At 42.9% G+C, this 17,554-nt stretch overlaps 2 protein-coding genes across 2 annotated transcripts in view; both read left to right on the top strand.

Annotated features, from left to right (window-relative positions):
* LOC131264189 (uncharacterized) overlaps window positions 1-12,459 on the top strand; it is a gene marked incomplete at its 3' end in the record, with an annotated part of 39,097 nt that extends 26,638 nt beyond the window's left edge. The window contains exons 4-8 of the mRNA XM_058266477.1: window positions 11,172-11,230; window positions 11,316-11,472; window positions 11,541-11,721; window positions 11,791-12,099; window positions 12,238-12,459. Coding sequence (XP_058122460.1) covers window positions 11,172-11,230; window positions 11,316-11,472; window positions 11,541-11,721; window positions 11,791-12,099; window positions 12,238-12,459 — 928 coding nt within the window. The remainder of the gene's footprint in view (window positions 1-11,171; window positions 11,231-11,315; window positions 11,473-11,540; window positions 11,722-11,790; window positions 12,100-12,237) is intronic.
* A 2,267-nt stretch (window positions 12,460-14,726) lies between these two features.
* On the top strand, window positions 14,727-17,510 carry LOC131267519 (putative SERF-like protein). Its single transcript, XM_058270417.1, has 3 exons — window positions 14,727-14,959; window positions 15,704-15,806; window positions 16,113-17,510. Exons 1-3 carry the CDS (start codon window positions 14,953-14,955, stop codon window positions 16,183-16,185), a joined length of 183 nt encoding a protein of 60 aa, XP_058126400.1. The 5' UTR covers window positions 14,727-14,952; the 3' UTR covers window positions 16,186-17,510.
* Window positions 17,511-17,554: the final 44 nt, after the last annotated feature.

Below are 17,554 nucleotides of genomic sequence, written 5' to 3'. Positions count from 1 at the left end.
TCCGGGTACGGGGATGAAGCTTTTTGCTTACGGGATTTCCCGAGCGCGAGAACAGCAGGCCGGTCGTCGTCGTCGCAGCAGACGCGGGCGAGCATGGCGATGATTACGAATGGGAGATACATGCTGCCGGTTCGAAAATGTTATCCCAGCGCGCGCGTTATCGTCGTCGTGGCTTTGCTACCGTTTTCGTTCGCTCTCGGCATCGTCATCAGCATCATCTTCATCATCGGGCTCGGGAGGTTGGTTGTGTTTGAATGTTGGCCCCATGGATTGGATCATCGTTGAAGGGAAAAAAATCATATGAACCACACGAACACGCCATGGAAAATCTGCAGAGGAGAATGGCAATCGCACTATGAGCCAAGGGGTAAACTTATCTCCAATTTGGTTCATTTTTTTAAAAACTCATGTTTGTATAAGACTGCAACCTCTTGTGTCTTTACCAAGACCTAAAAATTTCCATTTACGTTTGCGATTTGACTAATATTATTTAGAGTGATACTTTTCCATCTACTTTTAATCAAGTACTTTACACTCTGTTTTTGAATTTAAAATTTTTATCAAGACTTGAAACAGTAGATATTTTCTGTGAAGACTCTTATCGTCATTCGTTGGGGCAAGTTACAATTACGTTTTTATTGATTTATTTAAACAACTGGAGAAGATTTACGAAAAGATATTGTTGAAAAAAACTTCTAGTACAAACAATTTTTTTTCCAGTTTCATCCATAAATTTCGTCCTTTCACCAACGCACAACAATCTCACAATGCTGGTGCTTTTTTTTATCTATTTACATTCGGATCGTTTCTCTTCTTTCCTTCCCCTTCCGAAGGGGGTCAAACCACGGGGCCCTCGTACCCCGAGTCGACCTACATACATACAAACTCAAGTATCTTCGGCGGTCTTTCGCTCAACACACTCTCCCAATATTGCAGCGCACCAGCAAGGGCCATGAATTTCCCCAGTTTTTCCACGGCGCTTTTGGCCGGAGGAAAAAGCTTTTCCTCGCTACGGATGAAAAACTTCTCCCTCCGCGCAAGCACGTTCCGGCCGGTATGTGTTGGTGCGACGCGCGTCGTTGTGTTGAGCCGGCGTCGTCAACGTTTGTTTGGTTTTTCATGCTGCCGCTTTCCCATTTATTTTCTCCACAATGGCACAACACACGCAGCACGCTGGTGTGTGTGCCTGTTTGTGCAAGGCGGGTTTTCGTGTTTTTGTGTGCCCCTCCCCCTCCCCCTCTCCCTTAACAACCGTTCGGATGACAGTATCCTTTTGCCCTTCACCCCGGACATTCGCTATCGTTGGTTGTTAGATGCTGTAGTTTGCTGTGAGTTTCGCTATTTCCAATTGTGCGATAAGTTTTTGTAACAGTCAACATGTGATTCAATTATGAAAATTAAAGGGCAATACTAACATTATCTTAGCGATTTTATTAACTGAAATAATTTAGTATCCCTTTTATTTAGGGATTTATAGATATGGTACGTATAACTTTGAATTACTTTTCTAGTGTTTCATTTCTCTATTTGATGTAAACAACGGCTTGTTTGCACATTTTAAGAACATATATTTAATTATTCAACTACGCTATTGATTTCTTTAGGATAAATTTAAATTAGAAAACCAAAGTCAATCCACTTCAATGATTCCTTCTACTTCAACACTGTTCATCTTTCACACCAATTTAAACGAGCTTGACACATCTTTGTGGGGATATGAATAGCGTATTTTTACAAACCACTAACATAGTTTCCAACTGACGAAGAATTGATAACCATATAGAACAACCTAAACAAACCTACCGTCAGTTTTGATGTTCTTTCAATACGTTTTGTATCGTTTTGGTTTATTTATTTATTTACAGGGTGGCATCGTAGAAGTGATACACTTATTCGAGCGGTTACTGCCAAACTTCTGTACCCAGTGTGTTAAACAAATGGGTATATTTCGACAGATTTACTTGTTTACTATTTATGTCCAAAACGTACACTCAGTGTTCAGTTCAGTTTTCTAGTAACTACTATGAATTCAAGTCGCGAGCAAGTTAAAATTTTGCATATGCAAGGTTTGACAAACATTCAGATTTGGCAGAAACTGTCTCATCTCAATTTAAGTCGATTATTTGTCTACCGGACCATCAAGCGATACGAGGAGACAGGGACAGTTGTTCCAAAGAAGAAACCGGGTAAAAAACGGAGTGTCCGGATTCTAGCGGTGATTAAAGCGGTAAAGGAACGTGTCCGGCGGAATCCAGCTCGCTCGGGAAAAAAATGGCGCGTGACATGAACATGAGTCACTTTGCCATGCAATGCATTTTGAAAATGGACCTTGGTTACGAAGCCTTTAAAAAGCAGAAAATTCACGGCTTAACCTCCAACAATATTGCCGACAGGGTTACCAGATCTCGCTTGCTACTGAAGACGCACGCAGGCCACAACATCATCTTTTCGGATGAAAAACTGTTCACTCTGGAGGCTCCCTTAAATAAGCAGAATGATCGAGTCTATGGAGCATCTATTCGGGATATACCAGCCGATAAAAGAGCAGTCGAGCGGTATCAAAATACGTCAGCGGTTATGGTTTGGAGAGCTATCTCCACCAAAGGGAAGTTGCCGTTGTTATTTATCGACAAAGGCGTGAAGATAAACAAGGAGTATTATTTAGAACACGTTCTCCAAGGCCACTTGAAACCATACGCTATGCAGCTTTTTGGCAAAGACAGCTTTTGCTTCCAACAGGATTCAGCTCCATCCCATAAAGCTTCAATCGTTCAGGAGTGGTGCAAGGAACATTTGCCATGTTTCATCAACGCATCGGAATATCCTGCTGCCTCTCCAGATTTGAATCCGTTGGACTTTAGCATATGGGGACACATGCTTGGGAAGTTAGGCGACGTCAAACGTTTGAATTTGGCCGGAATCAAGAGACGGTTGCTAAAGATATGGGAAGAAATGTCGGATGAAGTTGTGCGTGCGGCCTTCAACGACTTCCAAAAGCGTCTACGGGCCGTTATCAAGTTCATAGGTGAAAGATTTGAAATAAATTGAGTCAAATGCAAGTTAAGTAGTAATAGAAGTTATTTAAATCAATTTCGAAGAGATATCGTACCTGGTTTCAATTTTATCACATAAACAAAGTGTATCACTTCTACGATGCCACCCTGTACAGAGTTAAACTTTCATATGCAGACGCGGCCTTAGACACAATATTGCCAAAACCTGAGATTTAAGGCTCAAATAAATAGCCTCTTGCTATGTTATCTGAACTAAGTTGTGCTGCTGCAGGACTCGGAGCTTGTTAGATTTTAGTTTTGTATTTTTGGTTATGTTCATGTTCTTTTTCATGAAAAATTACGATAATCAAGATTTGTGTTACAATTATTTGACTTCACAAAAGCACCCATACAAGTTGACATACAATGTTTCAAATTTAAACTTACGCTGCCATTCGTTAAACTTATCATTTCGAACGGTACCTTTTCGTGAGCCCTCTCCTTCGCAGTCTCCCGTCGATAGACGACGGTCGGCTCGTTTTTCTACCCAGTCCCAACAGGGATTGCATTGTGGTGAGGAATGGTTGGATACCGCCCCCTTCCATCTCCTCCTCCTCACGCCGTCAAGGGGACGGAATGGACGAACCGGAGGGTAACGAACACGGGACGAACATTAGACATCGTCGAGTTCTGGCATCAACCGTCCCCAAACCACGGGGACTGTTGCGTGCAGAAAAAAGGATCCGCCGTTTCGTCTCCACAGGTTTTGCTCTCGCACTTCGCCATTTTGCTCTTCCTTTTGCTGCATTTTTTGCACTCTCTGCTTCTCTCTATCTCTCTCGCCGTGGTCGTGTCACTCTCTGTTTTGGTTTTTATGCACGTGTCCAGGCTGTCTCGTCGTAAATAAACGCTGGCCCGTGTTAGCCCTGTGCTGCCCGCACCTCTAAGCTTTCTGCATCGTCCCCCCCGTTCGGAATCATCCCCCTCTACACTCAACCTAGCCCTCGCCTACCCCGACGGGGAGTGCCCGGGGCGGACGGTCAAACCCAACAATCTCTTCGTCTCGATCGGAGCCACGGAACAGAGATGCCCTTTCACTGCGTCTTGTTCTCTCGTTCAGCCACACTGAATGATCTCCCAGTCTTCCCCCCAGCCCTTCCCGTTTCCGGGACGGGGGTTTTCCGGTCGAACGGTATGCCATTAGCGTTTTTCACCACGTGCTTTTTCTGCACACTTTCTATACAAAACCAACACCAACGACGACGACGACGACGACGTCCATCACTGCGTACATACATGGGACCGGTGCTGTTGTGGGACAGGGTGGCCGACGGAGGGTGGCAAAAGGTATGCGATGGAGAAGAAGACAAATAACCACCACAACGCTAGCGTTTCCCGAGCGCGTACATAAACAGTTCTTGCCTGTCCTCCGGAAAGGACACGAACGTCCATCGCCGTTGAAGGGTAACTATTGGGGGGGGGGGACCTAAGCGCAGGTCGTGGGAGGATGCGAAACAGGAGAGAAGGGTGCACCCATCGACGCGAGAGAGGTGGAGACGAGGAACCACATGTTTTAGCGTTTGGTTAATTTATGGCGTACGAGTGACTTGATGTTTCGCCGGGCTGACCCTTTGCCGGGGTTGAGCGGGATAAAAACGCGCACTGTAACAAATTCGTAAACGAAACAAAGAAAGGAGGAATAAGCAAATAGGGGGAAAAAAAAATATCTCCGGTTTAGAGACGTCCGAAACTGAAACCCACCGCCCTCCTGCTCCATTGTAAGGGGGCTCTCCGTGTTGGGGCCCGATTTTTGAGTTTGCGTCAACCCCTAGAGCAGGCTATTTTCCTCGGGAAATGTTTGTCAAACCTCATTTCTCCCGAGAACGTTACAATTGATTCATTTCGGACGATTTACACATTTTGAACAGTGAATTTAACATCGACGGGTAGATTTATTGAGCAAACGCATTGTTTGCCGATTTTTACATTGTAACATTTATCAATTCGCCTCTGGGCGGTTGCAAGTGAGGGTAGGTTCAGTTGGTAGCGGGTCGGAAAAATAAAGCTTTCCATTGAATCAATTAGTACTCACGAAGAATAAATGATTGGAAATTAATATTGATTTTCTCGTGCAGGTATAGATTGCGAAATGAATTATGTAATAACATTTCCTTCTGGTCTTTTAGAACCGATGTTGAGAACAGAAGCTAATGAAATCGACTGTTAGAATATCGATTTACTTTTTTAAACTTAAACTATATTCTACTATGATTTCTTATTAAGTACATTATTTAACAACCACACATTTTCCGACACTTCTAAATCGGTGAAAGTTACTTACACGATCGATTATTCCACTTCAGTGAACGCTTGGAGTACAACTGTTGTCACGTGCCACGTTGTTTGCCTGTTGAGCGAACGACCCGAATGCATATTCAATCACGAAAAGATCGCTCTGGCCTTACCGGCTTCGCTGCATTGGCTGCCCTTCCCCATTCACTTGCTTAAGGATACAAAGTTAAACGGTTCCCCACTTCGAAAAGCAGAACCTTGCTCCAGTTTGGTTGTATCTCCTTCTCGCTTTCGGTGGCCACGCAAATTTAGCCAGCAAGGTGGTGGAGAACCTGCTCGCACATTTGAAAAATGGAGCCGTTGATCGCACGGCCGTTAGAGGTTAGAGTGGACACGACCCGATGACTAGCGAGTGATTGGTCTAACGCTCATTAACGTGGTAAGGCGTGATATTGTATTTATTCAATGATTGTGTGTGATTTACACTATGTGAGTCATATTTGTAAATCGTAAACAAATTTGGGTTTTATACTTTTGTTTCCAAAGTAATTTTTGATTGGAGCATTTTTTCGAACTATCAGCAGCATCTTCATAAATTTTATTGTGAAAAATTATTGAAAATCAAACTACATTCCCGCAAATTACATGCCATAGGGTTTAAGCGTTGGATTAGCTTGTTATCGAGAGGTTTTACACTCTAGCAAGAACTTCTTCATACTTCAAAATCGAATTGTTTATCTTCAATACAATCGCATCCGAATATTACCACCCGTTTTGGACGATTCTGGCCAGCCTCCTTCCACGATCCGGTGTTGGTTTAAGGTGAACGAAATGGCGCTGACCCTAATGAGTTGTTCGTTTAGTCGTTGTTTTGCTTCTCGGTGGCATTCGATGCAAAAAACCACGATGCTTGCCGGCGTCGCCATTAGAGAGTGTGGTCCTCTTACCAAAAGCGAACACATTATTCATCTACTCAGACTCCTGGGATCGTACGCATTAAGAGCGATGGTTTAGTTGTAAAATAAAATGGAAAAAAGGCTTCAACATTAAAACGAAACATTACAGAGAAAGTGGAAGTGTTTTTATCGTCGAGCAGCTTTGAATTCCTTGCGGTCACGGTCGGGTAGAGCAATGGTGAAATGGGCGGGAAAAACTCCATCGGAAGCAATCCGCAATCGGAAAGTAAACCGTTCCATATTCTGGATCCGTTTACGTATTACGGTTATTTTATTAACAAATATAATAAGTAATTTACATAAAAAATGTCGATCGTCACTCGTAGGCATGGGGATTGTCTTATTTTTGATGAGCGAACGTTGTGTTATCTTATATGCCATATTGTCATATCGTATCTCTTGTTCCAAAACAAAACAAATAATATTCCCGGTTAAAGGAAATTTAATACAAATAAAAAACAAGCAAAAAAACAACTAAACTGTTGTTTAGCGTTTGTCCACCATTTATTACTGGCTATCTAAGAGACACAAACAGCAGTTTGCTGCTGTTTTATCCATATATTACATTTTTGAATCGCCGTTTTTGTGGTCCGTTTCGTTTTCTTCTATTGGTTACACCTTCGTAGGTATAGCATGTTGATTTTGTTCACATTTTTTCACCCCCACCAGGTGCTTAGATAATTAAATATCTGTAAACTGCTCGGAACGGTGCGGCCGGCAACCGTTAAACGAAGTTGTTCGTGAACTCGAGATGCTCCGCTCCTCCGGCATCCAACCCACACTCACATATCCACCGTGGCATGCGCGAGAGCTGCTGCTCTCAAGTGACCACTTCCATTTAATCTTGATGATCGACAGCATCATCTATGACTACGACAGAACCACCCTTAAACCACAGAGACAGTAGTGTATGATGAGTTAAAGTTTCTCCTTGATTCTCATTAGCCTCGGGGTCGTAATGTACAAGTTTGGTTGCCTGTTTTTTTCTTCTATCTAATGTGAGTACATGTTTTTTTTTATGTTGAACTTGGGTTTTTTGTGTGCGCGAATGATAGAATGATAAATACGTTACCATACATTAGGCACAAAAAGAGAGTTTAATGCTTCGTTTCATTTCACCTTAACTGTTGTTTGTTACCGAGACGAGTGTAATACATATTTTTTTGTGTCACTTACGGCTAGGTCTTACACCTAGACGTTAACGACGTTTCCAGTGAAATTTACGTACCATCCTAATAGAAAAGAAAGTTTAGTTTCGTGCGATTAAACGTATGGCATCTTATACCCACTAGGTCATCCCAAGTACAGTGCTTAACACTAGAATGCGCGACTTTAACCAACCCAATGATGCTGAAATATGATCAACTAGACACTTATATTTGAGGCTCTAAGGTTTACACTCTTCAACAACATGTGAAACATTACTGATGAAAAATATTTCAACTGATTTAAATAATTATAAGCAAGTCAAGGAAATAATTATTTAATTATATTTTATTGAATTTCTTGCCTGCATGCAGTCAAAATTTCACATAATTTTAGTAAGAGTTTAAACTCTTACTTATCACTAAACAATGTCAATCTTAAAAGATTCGTTAAAAATAAAAACCTATTTAGGTGAATTGAGAATTTAAGTGCATCATTCTGTTAAGGAGTTCACTTGTCAATTTTTAAGGTATCGTATTTTCTTTTGTGACGATAACACAAATTTTCTTGTTTTTTTAATTTACTTTTTTGATAGAGGAACAACACGGTGCTGCTTTTAATCGTTAACCCATTTTTTTCAATGTATTCCTCTCATTAAAATACACCTCGGCACTTTTCTTTAGTCTCAAATGTCCCTATACTGCGTGTCAAAATAAATGAATGCCCATTCATTACGAAATGCTCGTCTAATTTCCACCAGCCGTTGGCAGGATAATTGCAAAACCCGTTAGATCGAAACACCCATGTCACAAAGAACTTCCTGAAATAAAGAAAAATACTTCGATTAAATTAAATTATGCACCAAGTTACAATTTGCGTTGCCCAACGACATTTTTAACGTTTTCCGCTCGGTTCGTAGCGCCAAAATTTCTATCACGAACGAAGACGAACCATTATATTTGGTGTGTTTAAATATTTTTTTGGTCAACCTCTTCGGTCCGGTGCAGAGGGGTTGTTTCTGGTCTATTTTTTTGGTTTGATTGACGCCCTGGCGGTGAACTAACGGTAGCTTCCTGCTATCGGAAATACATGAATTTCTGATGCGCTTTTCCGACCGCTGGTGAGTTCGCTCGATTCGTTGTTGATGTTTTTTTGTCGGTGTAATTTTTCTTCAGCTCCATCGCGCTCCGTTGCTAATTTGAACTTTCTTCCAAATGACGGTTTGAAGGAGAGAAAAAAAGCAACCAAATCACCGATCTGACCCACGGGGTCCCAAAAACGGGATAACGACGATCTTCCAGCGTGGATGCGGGCCGGGGCTCAGGAAGGGTGAAAATTAATGAACTAAAAAATAATATACATGTATTAAGATCGCGCGCAAATGGGGAGCCAACCTGACAAAGAGATGAAAGAGTCAAGAAAAAAAAACAGGCTCTACCCTTCACCCAGAAATGAAGCGGCACAAAATGGAACGGTTCGGGAAGGGTTAAGGGATGATTGTGGTCAGCCTGAAAGAAGAAAAGGCATAAAAAGCAGGGTTTGGGCGAGGGAGAAAAAAAAACAACAACAACCGCGACGCACGGCGGAAGCAGACGTCTCCGCCAGAACACACGTACATGCAGACTCACACACAGAGGAAACAGCAGCAGCAGGCGTCAAACAACGACGGACCCGCGTTAAACGGTAACTCGATAATTGATTGCTGAAAAAAAGTAATTAACTATCCAGCACCATTCATTACCATACGCGATCGATGGGTATGGAGGGAGGGTGAAGCGGATGGGGGTGAATGCTGACAGCGGCCCCAAAAGGTCGTCTTCCGCCGGGAGCCTTCATCAAGCCGGTCGTTTGGTGGTCAGATGTTGGCCGGTCGCACAAAGCAATCGTTACGCGTGATTCGTAACGCCGGTGGGCGCCTCCCTCCGCGGTTGCTGGGGGAGAAGGAGGGGACGGAGGAGGAGAATACGGGGCTAATGATCGTGAGTAAGCTGCGGTCCAAACGGCTGTGTATGTGTGCGTGTGCAATCGAATATGGTGTTGATGATCCCGGGGGTCACGCTGGTGGATCGTGACGGCGCCAATTTTGAATTCTCCCGGCACGCGCCTTGGCCGCGGGCTCCCGCACTTTCGCCGGCGGCCCGGAGGCAGCTGACCGGAGGCGGCGGGTTGGTGGGCTATAATTTCGTGTTCGTCTCCCAAACCCAGGCCGGCGCGGCTGCTACCGTCCGTTATCACATCCGGTGATTTCTCCGCGCGCGCGTGCAGATGCCGAACACCAGCCTTGAACGATCGATGCACAGGTGATCGATGCGAGTCGATGAATGAATCCTGCACCGGCATCGACAGGCGGTTGTGGATGCATTTCCGGTCGGAGATCACTTTCTACCCTACGATGGTGGCGTGAAAGGCGAGCGCGTTGGATGGCCAGCTGTGGTGCCGGGCTGCGTCGTGGGACAGTTTAATTGATAAGCAGACGATTTTCATTCATCAACAGGATGCGTGTGTCGGTTGTCTGTTTCCATTCAATAATGATCAACTGCAATTTTTGTAACTTACATTGTATCCGCTTACGTAATTGTTCGGAATGAATGAAATTCATCTTGAGCGGGTAATGCTTGAGCTGATGTTTCAAGAATAGGAGAAAAATTATATTAAATTTATTTACCTAATTTTATCGACTGAAACACTGTGCTAAAAATAACTTTCCAGTAGTTCCAAGCAGGCAAAAGTAAAGCAAATTCTCATTGAAGCAATTACACGATATGAGCATGTACGTATAGCGCGATCGAATTCAATGCAAACGATTTTTTCCTATCCGGGAGTAACAACTAAACAAATTATTTGTAGAAAATTGGTTACTTCTTATGTTTTGCTTTCGCGAAGAACCAAGATTCGTTACATCGTTGTATTGTATACGTAAAATAAAATCTTAAAAGAGATTTATTGGAGTAATGTACTTGAAGCTTCAACTTGAATTCAACATTACTACTACTTTCAGACGTGGTAGTTGAACTAGAAGTTTTTCATGAGATAAAATTATTGGGTATTCAACGAATCAGTGAAAACGTAGCCTACTTTGAATTAGATGTCTAATTTATTCGTGTTTAATAGATTTCTTTCCATATTTTTTACTTCCATATTTTTCAAATTTCTTTTCCAAAGCACATTTTTTTTTTCGAATGGCTATTCTTATATCGAAGCTAAGAAAAAAACAACTACAACAGAGGTCAAATAAATATTGCTGAAATTTATATGTACTTTCGAGCTCTTCTAACTCTAAACATCTCCAATCATCTCTCTTTTCTTTGGGCAGAAGTGTTATTTTCGGCCATAATAGCAATGACTTCTGGATCGCACGTGCTCGCTCGTTGATTAGGTACAGATTAAGTGTAAAAGCATGCCTGGCCCGAACCACAGTGCACCTGTTTTAGCTACTTGGCCATCATTGAAGCGTTCCGCTAATTTTATACTTCGAAATTAATCGCTCTGGCCGAGCCGGCAACAAACCCTAATAACCTATTGGATTCCGTTTGGGTCAAAGGGGTTTCTAATAAATAGGTAGAACTATGCTGCCGATTATTCGCTTTGGCTTCCGCCGCTTTCCGGAAGAGCGGTGAATAGTTTAGGCAACTTCTGAAACGATCGTTGATCGATCGCTATTTGATCGATTACTCTTCAAGTATTTGGTTTAGATCAAGACTATTTCATATGTCTGTTTAACTTAATATATTTATTTATATTTTCTTCCATTAAAACTTTATCCATGCCTTGTTTCTCTTTACAGTAAACTAGCTGTATTTGATGGCAAAAAAGCGATTCGCGGCGGAATTCCATTCGTTTTTCGTAAGTATTTTGAGACATTGCTTGTTTTCATCAATTTCTGTTCCTATCGCCAATGTTTTCTGTTCTTTTTTTTTTATCACAACAGCACAATTCGGACCATGGAATTTTGGCCCGCAACATGGGTTTGGCCGTGTGGTTCGGTGGACACTGGAACGCGCCCCGGAACGATTGCCAAGCGGCGACGTGGAGGCCGTCTTTAGCTTAATGGACAACGAAATAACCCGCTCGATGTGGAACTACCCGTAAGAATTCGTTTCTGGTGATCGATTTAAAAGATGTAAAAATATTGAAGCCAGCCATTTTCCTACAGCTTCCGCATCACGTACCGATTGATCCTGCGCGAGAAGGAGCTGCACTTTCACATCGGCGTGTACAACCCGAGCAAAGAGATGACCTTCTCCTTCAACCTGTTGCTGCACACGTACCTGAAGGTGCCGGATGTGCGCCGGTGTCAAATTACGGGACTGCACGGTTGCACCTTTATCGATAAGGTGAGTCGCAAAGCAATCCCAGGGAAAGGGTGTACGCTAAATTTACTGATGGTTTTTGGTTGTTTGCAGACACGGGACGGTGCCATCTACCAGGAAGGCCGGGACGCGGTGACAATCAACGAATGGACGGACCGGATCTACCAGCACACGCCGCAGGAGCACATCATCACGAATGTGGTGTCCGGGCGCAAGATGCGGCTGCAGAAGTACAACTTCCCCGACACGGTCGTGTGGAACCCGTGGATGGAGAAGGCCCGCGAGTGCCAGGACTTTGGCGACGACGAGTACCCGAACATGATCTGCGTCGAGGCGGGCCACGTCTCGACACCGGTCATCCTGCTGCCCGGCACCGCGTTCGAGGCGTCGCAAATTCTTCAGGTAAATGGGGAACACCTCACGACTGGCTGCGATCCCTTGGTTAAACATTTTCATTTTCTTCTCCAGGTCATGTGAGTGGAAACACCGGGAGGTGCTGTGACCCGCAGTAAAGGTTCCTCCCGAGCGAAATCCAAAAAGAATCAACAACAGCAGCAACAACAGCAACAGCAGCAGCAGCAGCAGCAACAGCAACAACCACAGTCCACACCAAATCAGCAACCGAGTAGCCAACAGCAGGCTCCGCAAACTCAGCAGGCGCAGCAGCAACAACAGCAAGCGGCTCAGGCGGCGGTAGCAGCAGCTCAGCAGCAGGCTCAGCAACAGGCTCAGCAACAGCAGCAACAGCAGCAGCAACAGCAGCAACAGCAGCAACAGCAGCTGCAGCAGCAACAGCTCGCAACGAATGCTGCCGCCCTGTGGCAAGTTCCGGCGGCGGCCGCCGCAGCAGCGGCCTGCTGGAACAACTACGCCAACTTCCAGACGGCTGGCGTGCTGGCCTTCAAGATGCCACCGTCCTGTGGCGGACTGTGCGGTCCGCAGAACAACTGCGAGCTGTGCTCGCTAAACTCGAACTGATTCCGTTCTGCTGTGCGCTGTGTGTAGGTTGTGATTCTTTTTGTACGCGCAAATCGCAACGATTTGCGGTCGCCCCCGGCTATGGTCACGGAGTTCTGGGATCTGCTCCTTGGTGGTGAACGCACCTTGGTAGCCGGTCGATTGAACGCGGCTTAGAGATCGCCGTCTCCATTCACCTATGTTACATGTAACGAGACGCGTCGGTTTCTCCCAGCCAACCGGGCCGTGCTGTGGGGAAGGATTTTGCTCAAGAAAGTGTCAATCAAAGGGTTTTGTTTTATTTAAAGGGATTAGATAAGCTTAATTTTTATACATGCTACCATACTTCATACGTTAAATGCGTCCACAGATGCGCCCATTGGCGACTGGAATGGAACTTCACACGTCCTTAGCGGTGCAGACGTGGGGTAGCGTTCTGGAGAGAAAGAGTTTTAAACTTTTTTAACATTAAATATTACGAATCATGCAAATGAAATCAAAATAATTACGATAAGTCCCGGCACGGTGTAGCTAGAAGACGATTGAGGGATATACCAGAAAGTCGGGCAAGTGTAGGATAACAATTGATCCGAGCATACGAAATAGGAAAGAGAAGCTTAATAGGGAAAAAGTTAAAATTTAAACAACAAAACTACATCCATTGCTCGACAAAGAAAATAAGGAAAGGCGAGTAAATGGGCGTAACACAGTTCAGAGGTTAGATTATGTAACTCGTACGTGGGGAAGATAGAACAAGAAAATGAAAAGAATTAGCTTTGAGAATCGATCCGTCGGAAACGAATCCACTATCGAAGTTGTGAATTAAGAGAACGTAATGTAAGTAAGCATAACAAAATACAAACTAGGTGCAAAGGGCAATGGGAGGCTGGTGTTAGTTAGTAGATAGATTTTTTTTATAAATTTCCTTTTTCCCTTCTTTGGCATCCCTCACTTCAATTCTTTTACTATCTCTTTCATCCAGACAGTAATATCTGGGCTGTTAATCAGGCAATTTTGTTAAGTTAAGCAAACCAACTCATTGGAACTATATATTGGTAAAAACATTCATTGGCTTACCAATTTGAGTAGGATCACTTCATTGGAATTCGTTAATTTTGAACAGCTAGAGATAACTAGGACACTGAAAATCTGCCAATCGATCAAAGGTTTAGTCAAATAATCCTTTCGGACTTGAATGAAAAGAACGCAGAAGCAGAAGTGCTATTGAACATAAAGTGTGATACATTAAAGGAAACAGAGACCGTTATCGATCCTGGTAGCACTTTTTAATTAAAAAAAATAATTTCCTTACGTCCATATAATTGGCTTGAACTCGGATTTTCCTAAATCCAACGAAAAAAAGAAATACGAAATCAACCAAATCATTTATGTTTCCATCGTTGCGTTTCGTATGTTTGTTTCTTGTAGTAGTTACACTGTTTTAACGGAAGCAGCATAGAATGTGTGGGAGAAATAATAAAGGTACTAAATCAAAAATAAAGTATACGGAATAATTGTGAAATCATTTCACTATCGGTTTGTAAATACGATAACGTTCGCACAACGATCGCATGAACCCGGCAGCAAGACGTGTTGTTCTGCAAATTGATTTCATTTCTTTATATCTGTTTTTAATAAAATGAGCGCGTCTCCTAGCTGTAAATTGGGACACGTTAAAACAAGTGTGGTGTATCCTTTTTTTCAAAATCAAAAATTAAACCGAAATAAATGCATTATCTTTATCATAAAATGTAACACGTGTCAAAAATGTTTCCGTTATTTAAAATTCGTAAAGTTATCACGAGTTCCCCATTGTGAACCTATCGTTCCATTTTGGTGAATCTATCTAGGTTCAGTTCTTGGAAACAAAGGAACGGTGGTAGTGTTGTGTAGTGATGGGAAATTGAATCCCCCGAATCAAATCCATTCTAAGATCCGGATCTGCGAATCCGAATCCCGATTGTGCCAACACTAGGTGTTGTGTCAATTGGCAGAGTTTTCTAGAAGCATCAAAAACAGAGCTGTCGCTGCGACTGTACAAGTTCAGTTTTTTCGTCCGTCGCTTACGGGTCACAAAATCGTCGTTGTGGCAATTACCGAATTGTACATCATTCTCTCGACTAGGGACTTCATAAAACTGCAAACCGTCAGATAAGCGTTGTGTGTTCCGTTTCCGGAAGAAGCGAAGATTTCTACGTCGTCAAATCCCCGTGTGACCTAGTTGGTGCTTCGAGGAGCGGAAGCTTGTGAACATCCTGAGTTGTTTTTGGCGTATTCTTACTCATCTCGAAATAGAAAATGACCCGTAAGTAGGCAACAATACTGTGGAATTCCACTAGCAGCATTAATTATAGGCCTAGTTGTATATTAAATCGATGCAGTGAAAAAGTGCATGCTCTAGGAATGTGTCGGAGCTGCCGCATCCATCCTTTCGAGATGCTACGTAATTGATGTGCTCATCATTTATTGAGGCCATCGTCTTCGTAGTCGCAGATGATGTATTCACCGCCTGTCGTTTGATAGTAGTGACAAGCAGTCGAAAAGATGCTCTGTTCACAAAACACAAAAACAACAAACCGGAATTGATCACAGCAGCCAAAGCAGCGAGAAAGTAAACCAAAAGATACGCTTGACGCCAATCGCTAATGTTATTCGAAATTTAATTTCCACTATATATAGCTATAGATAAGTTGTCTTTTTTCGTTGGTTCATCATGGATTTTGTCGAAAGCAAGTTTTCTAGTAGGTTCGATGCTATTTCAGTAGCGTTGATTTGTTTTTGGATTTGTTGACAACAACAACAACAACAGCGAAGAAAACAAGCGCTAGGAAAAGATGCATTTCTGTCTTGGAAATCTACCCGGTGTGCGCACCTTTGCCTTTTTCCCCTTCTTAACGACTTACTTAAGCATATTCATGGATGTTTTTACGGAGTTGGCTGACGCGTTTGTTTACAACAAAATCCTCAAAACAATTGCCTACCGTGCGTACTTTCACTCTCGGTTTGGTCTGCGATATTAAAACGATGTGTTTCTTTTTCATGTTTTTAGGAGGAAACCAGCGTGAACTCGCCCGCGCGAAGAACCAGAAAAAGAACTCGGACAAACCGAAGCAACGGGAGGATGGGCTGACCCACGAACAGCGAAAACAGCGGTACGTAAACGGACACTGCTTGTTTTTCCTTTTTTTTCTTATAAGTTACAGTTCCTTATCGCCCGACGAACATCAATTTATCGTTTCTGTTAATTGCAATTGGTTCGATGTCGATAAGAATGAACGAAGAACATTCAACATTATAGACAGGACAAGTGGTGGCTTACGGAAAATGTTTCGTGGCACCAACGTTGCAGGAAAGGTGCTACGGACTAAAAATATTACTACAAGTTAATTGCAACATCGTAGCGCAGCACTTGTCCTTTTTAATATATCTAACGCTGGGATCTTCTCTTCCACTTACAGTGATGCCGATATTATGCGACAAAAACAGATGAAAAAAGAACAAGCGGCCGGTGGACAAGCGATCCAGAGTTAATGAACGTAGCAGGTAACGCCTACCACAACCACCACCACCATCACCCCTCGTTTCAATCCCAACTGGAATCTTGGCTCGCATGCCAGCAACAATTCCCGTCAGCTCCCAACGTAATCGATCGCCCACCTTACTGTAATGCAAGAAAAGGAAAGATAATGCATCCTCTTACGTACAGATGACAGCACAATTGGGTCACGTTTGAGATTCATCTGTTCGATTATTAACAAATATGGTAAAATTTACCTGAACGCCCTCTGTTCGTTTCCGGTGCGCTAAATCATTGAAATTCTTATTTTGAACGGTATGCAATGCTAGCGATGACAAAACGCCATGTTCTATTGTTGTTCAGTTGATCCGTTACCGTGCGTAGGAATAAACGGATTCTCCGCCAAGCAAATAGCAATAACACAAACTAACAATTACACATACAATATGTAATAGCTAGCAGTTAGGTATGAAAAACGGCGTGCTTTGGCTTTATCATGGTCAAGATAATTTAGATACAGGTGAGCATAAACCACGAAACATGGACATGTGGTCAATGTGAATCTTTATCGAACACAGTTAGCAGCAAATAGTCATGCAGTTGACGTTGAAAGGAAAGAAGTATTGTTAAATTTACGAAGCGAGACAAATAGAGTTGATCAAGCAGCAAGTTGGGGCAGAACGCGATTTGAAGACACAGATGTTGGTGAACGTTATTACGATTGATGCTAGTTCCGTTTTAGGGGATGTTCTATGATTTGCTGTTTCATATAAATATGAAAACACAGTTCGTCTCTCGTAACCCTGATGCCATTTCTCCATAAACCGAAAAACGGAACATCTCAATCAGTTGTAAAATCGGAACCCGGAACTGAAGACACAATGATTAAGTTGCAATGCATTTGGGGCATTCGAAGAGAGAGGGAAAAGGTGCTGGATGTTGTACCGGCAACGGAAGGGGTGGTAGATGGCAGGTGGTTCTGCGTTGAAAAAACGGGAGCGTACAAGTAAAAGTTATAGTTAAGTTAAATTTTAAAATCGCTCTAGCTACACCTTTCTTTCTTTTAATAATGATTATACTTAATTAAACACAGAAATCTGCCTCAAGCTTGTGCTAGTAGGACGGGGGGAAGAATGCCGGAATGCGACAAAAATGTCGAGAAAACTTTACCGCGTGTGCGTTTTGGAGCTCTCAGGTTCCAGCATCCGCCACCCAGGACGCAGCAAATGTATAGAAGAACTTGATTGATGCGAAAAGTGTACTGTAAAAGTGGATAGTGCGAGTTATAAAAAAAAGTATGCAAATACACAACCATGATGTAACATTTGAAAAACCGAAACAGTGACGTGATTTTAGCTCTGATCAATCAAACACCCAAACGAT

Source organism: Anopheles coustani, chromosome 2 (assembly GCF_943734705.1).
Source record: "Anopheles coustani chromosome 2, idAnoCousDA_361_x.2, whole genome shotgun sequence".
NCBI classification, from domain to species: domain Eukaryota; kingdom Metazoa; phylum Arthropoda; class Insecta; order Diptera; family Culicidae; genus Anopheles; species Anopheles coustani.
The sequence above is the reverse complement of the archived record's forward strand: the minus strand, read 5'-3'. Positions and strand labels throughout refer to the sequence as shown.

What these genes read in the sequence shown, in the direction of transcription:
- LOC131267519 (XM_058270417.1), top strand. An exon ending in CACGAACAGCGAAAACAGCG is followed by an intron (nt 15,807 to 16,112) that starts GTACGTAAACGG and finishes TTCCACTTACAG; the next exon opens with TGATGCCGATATTATGCGAC.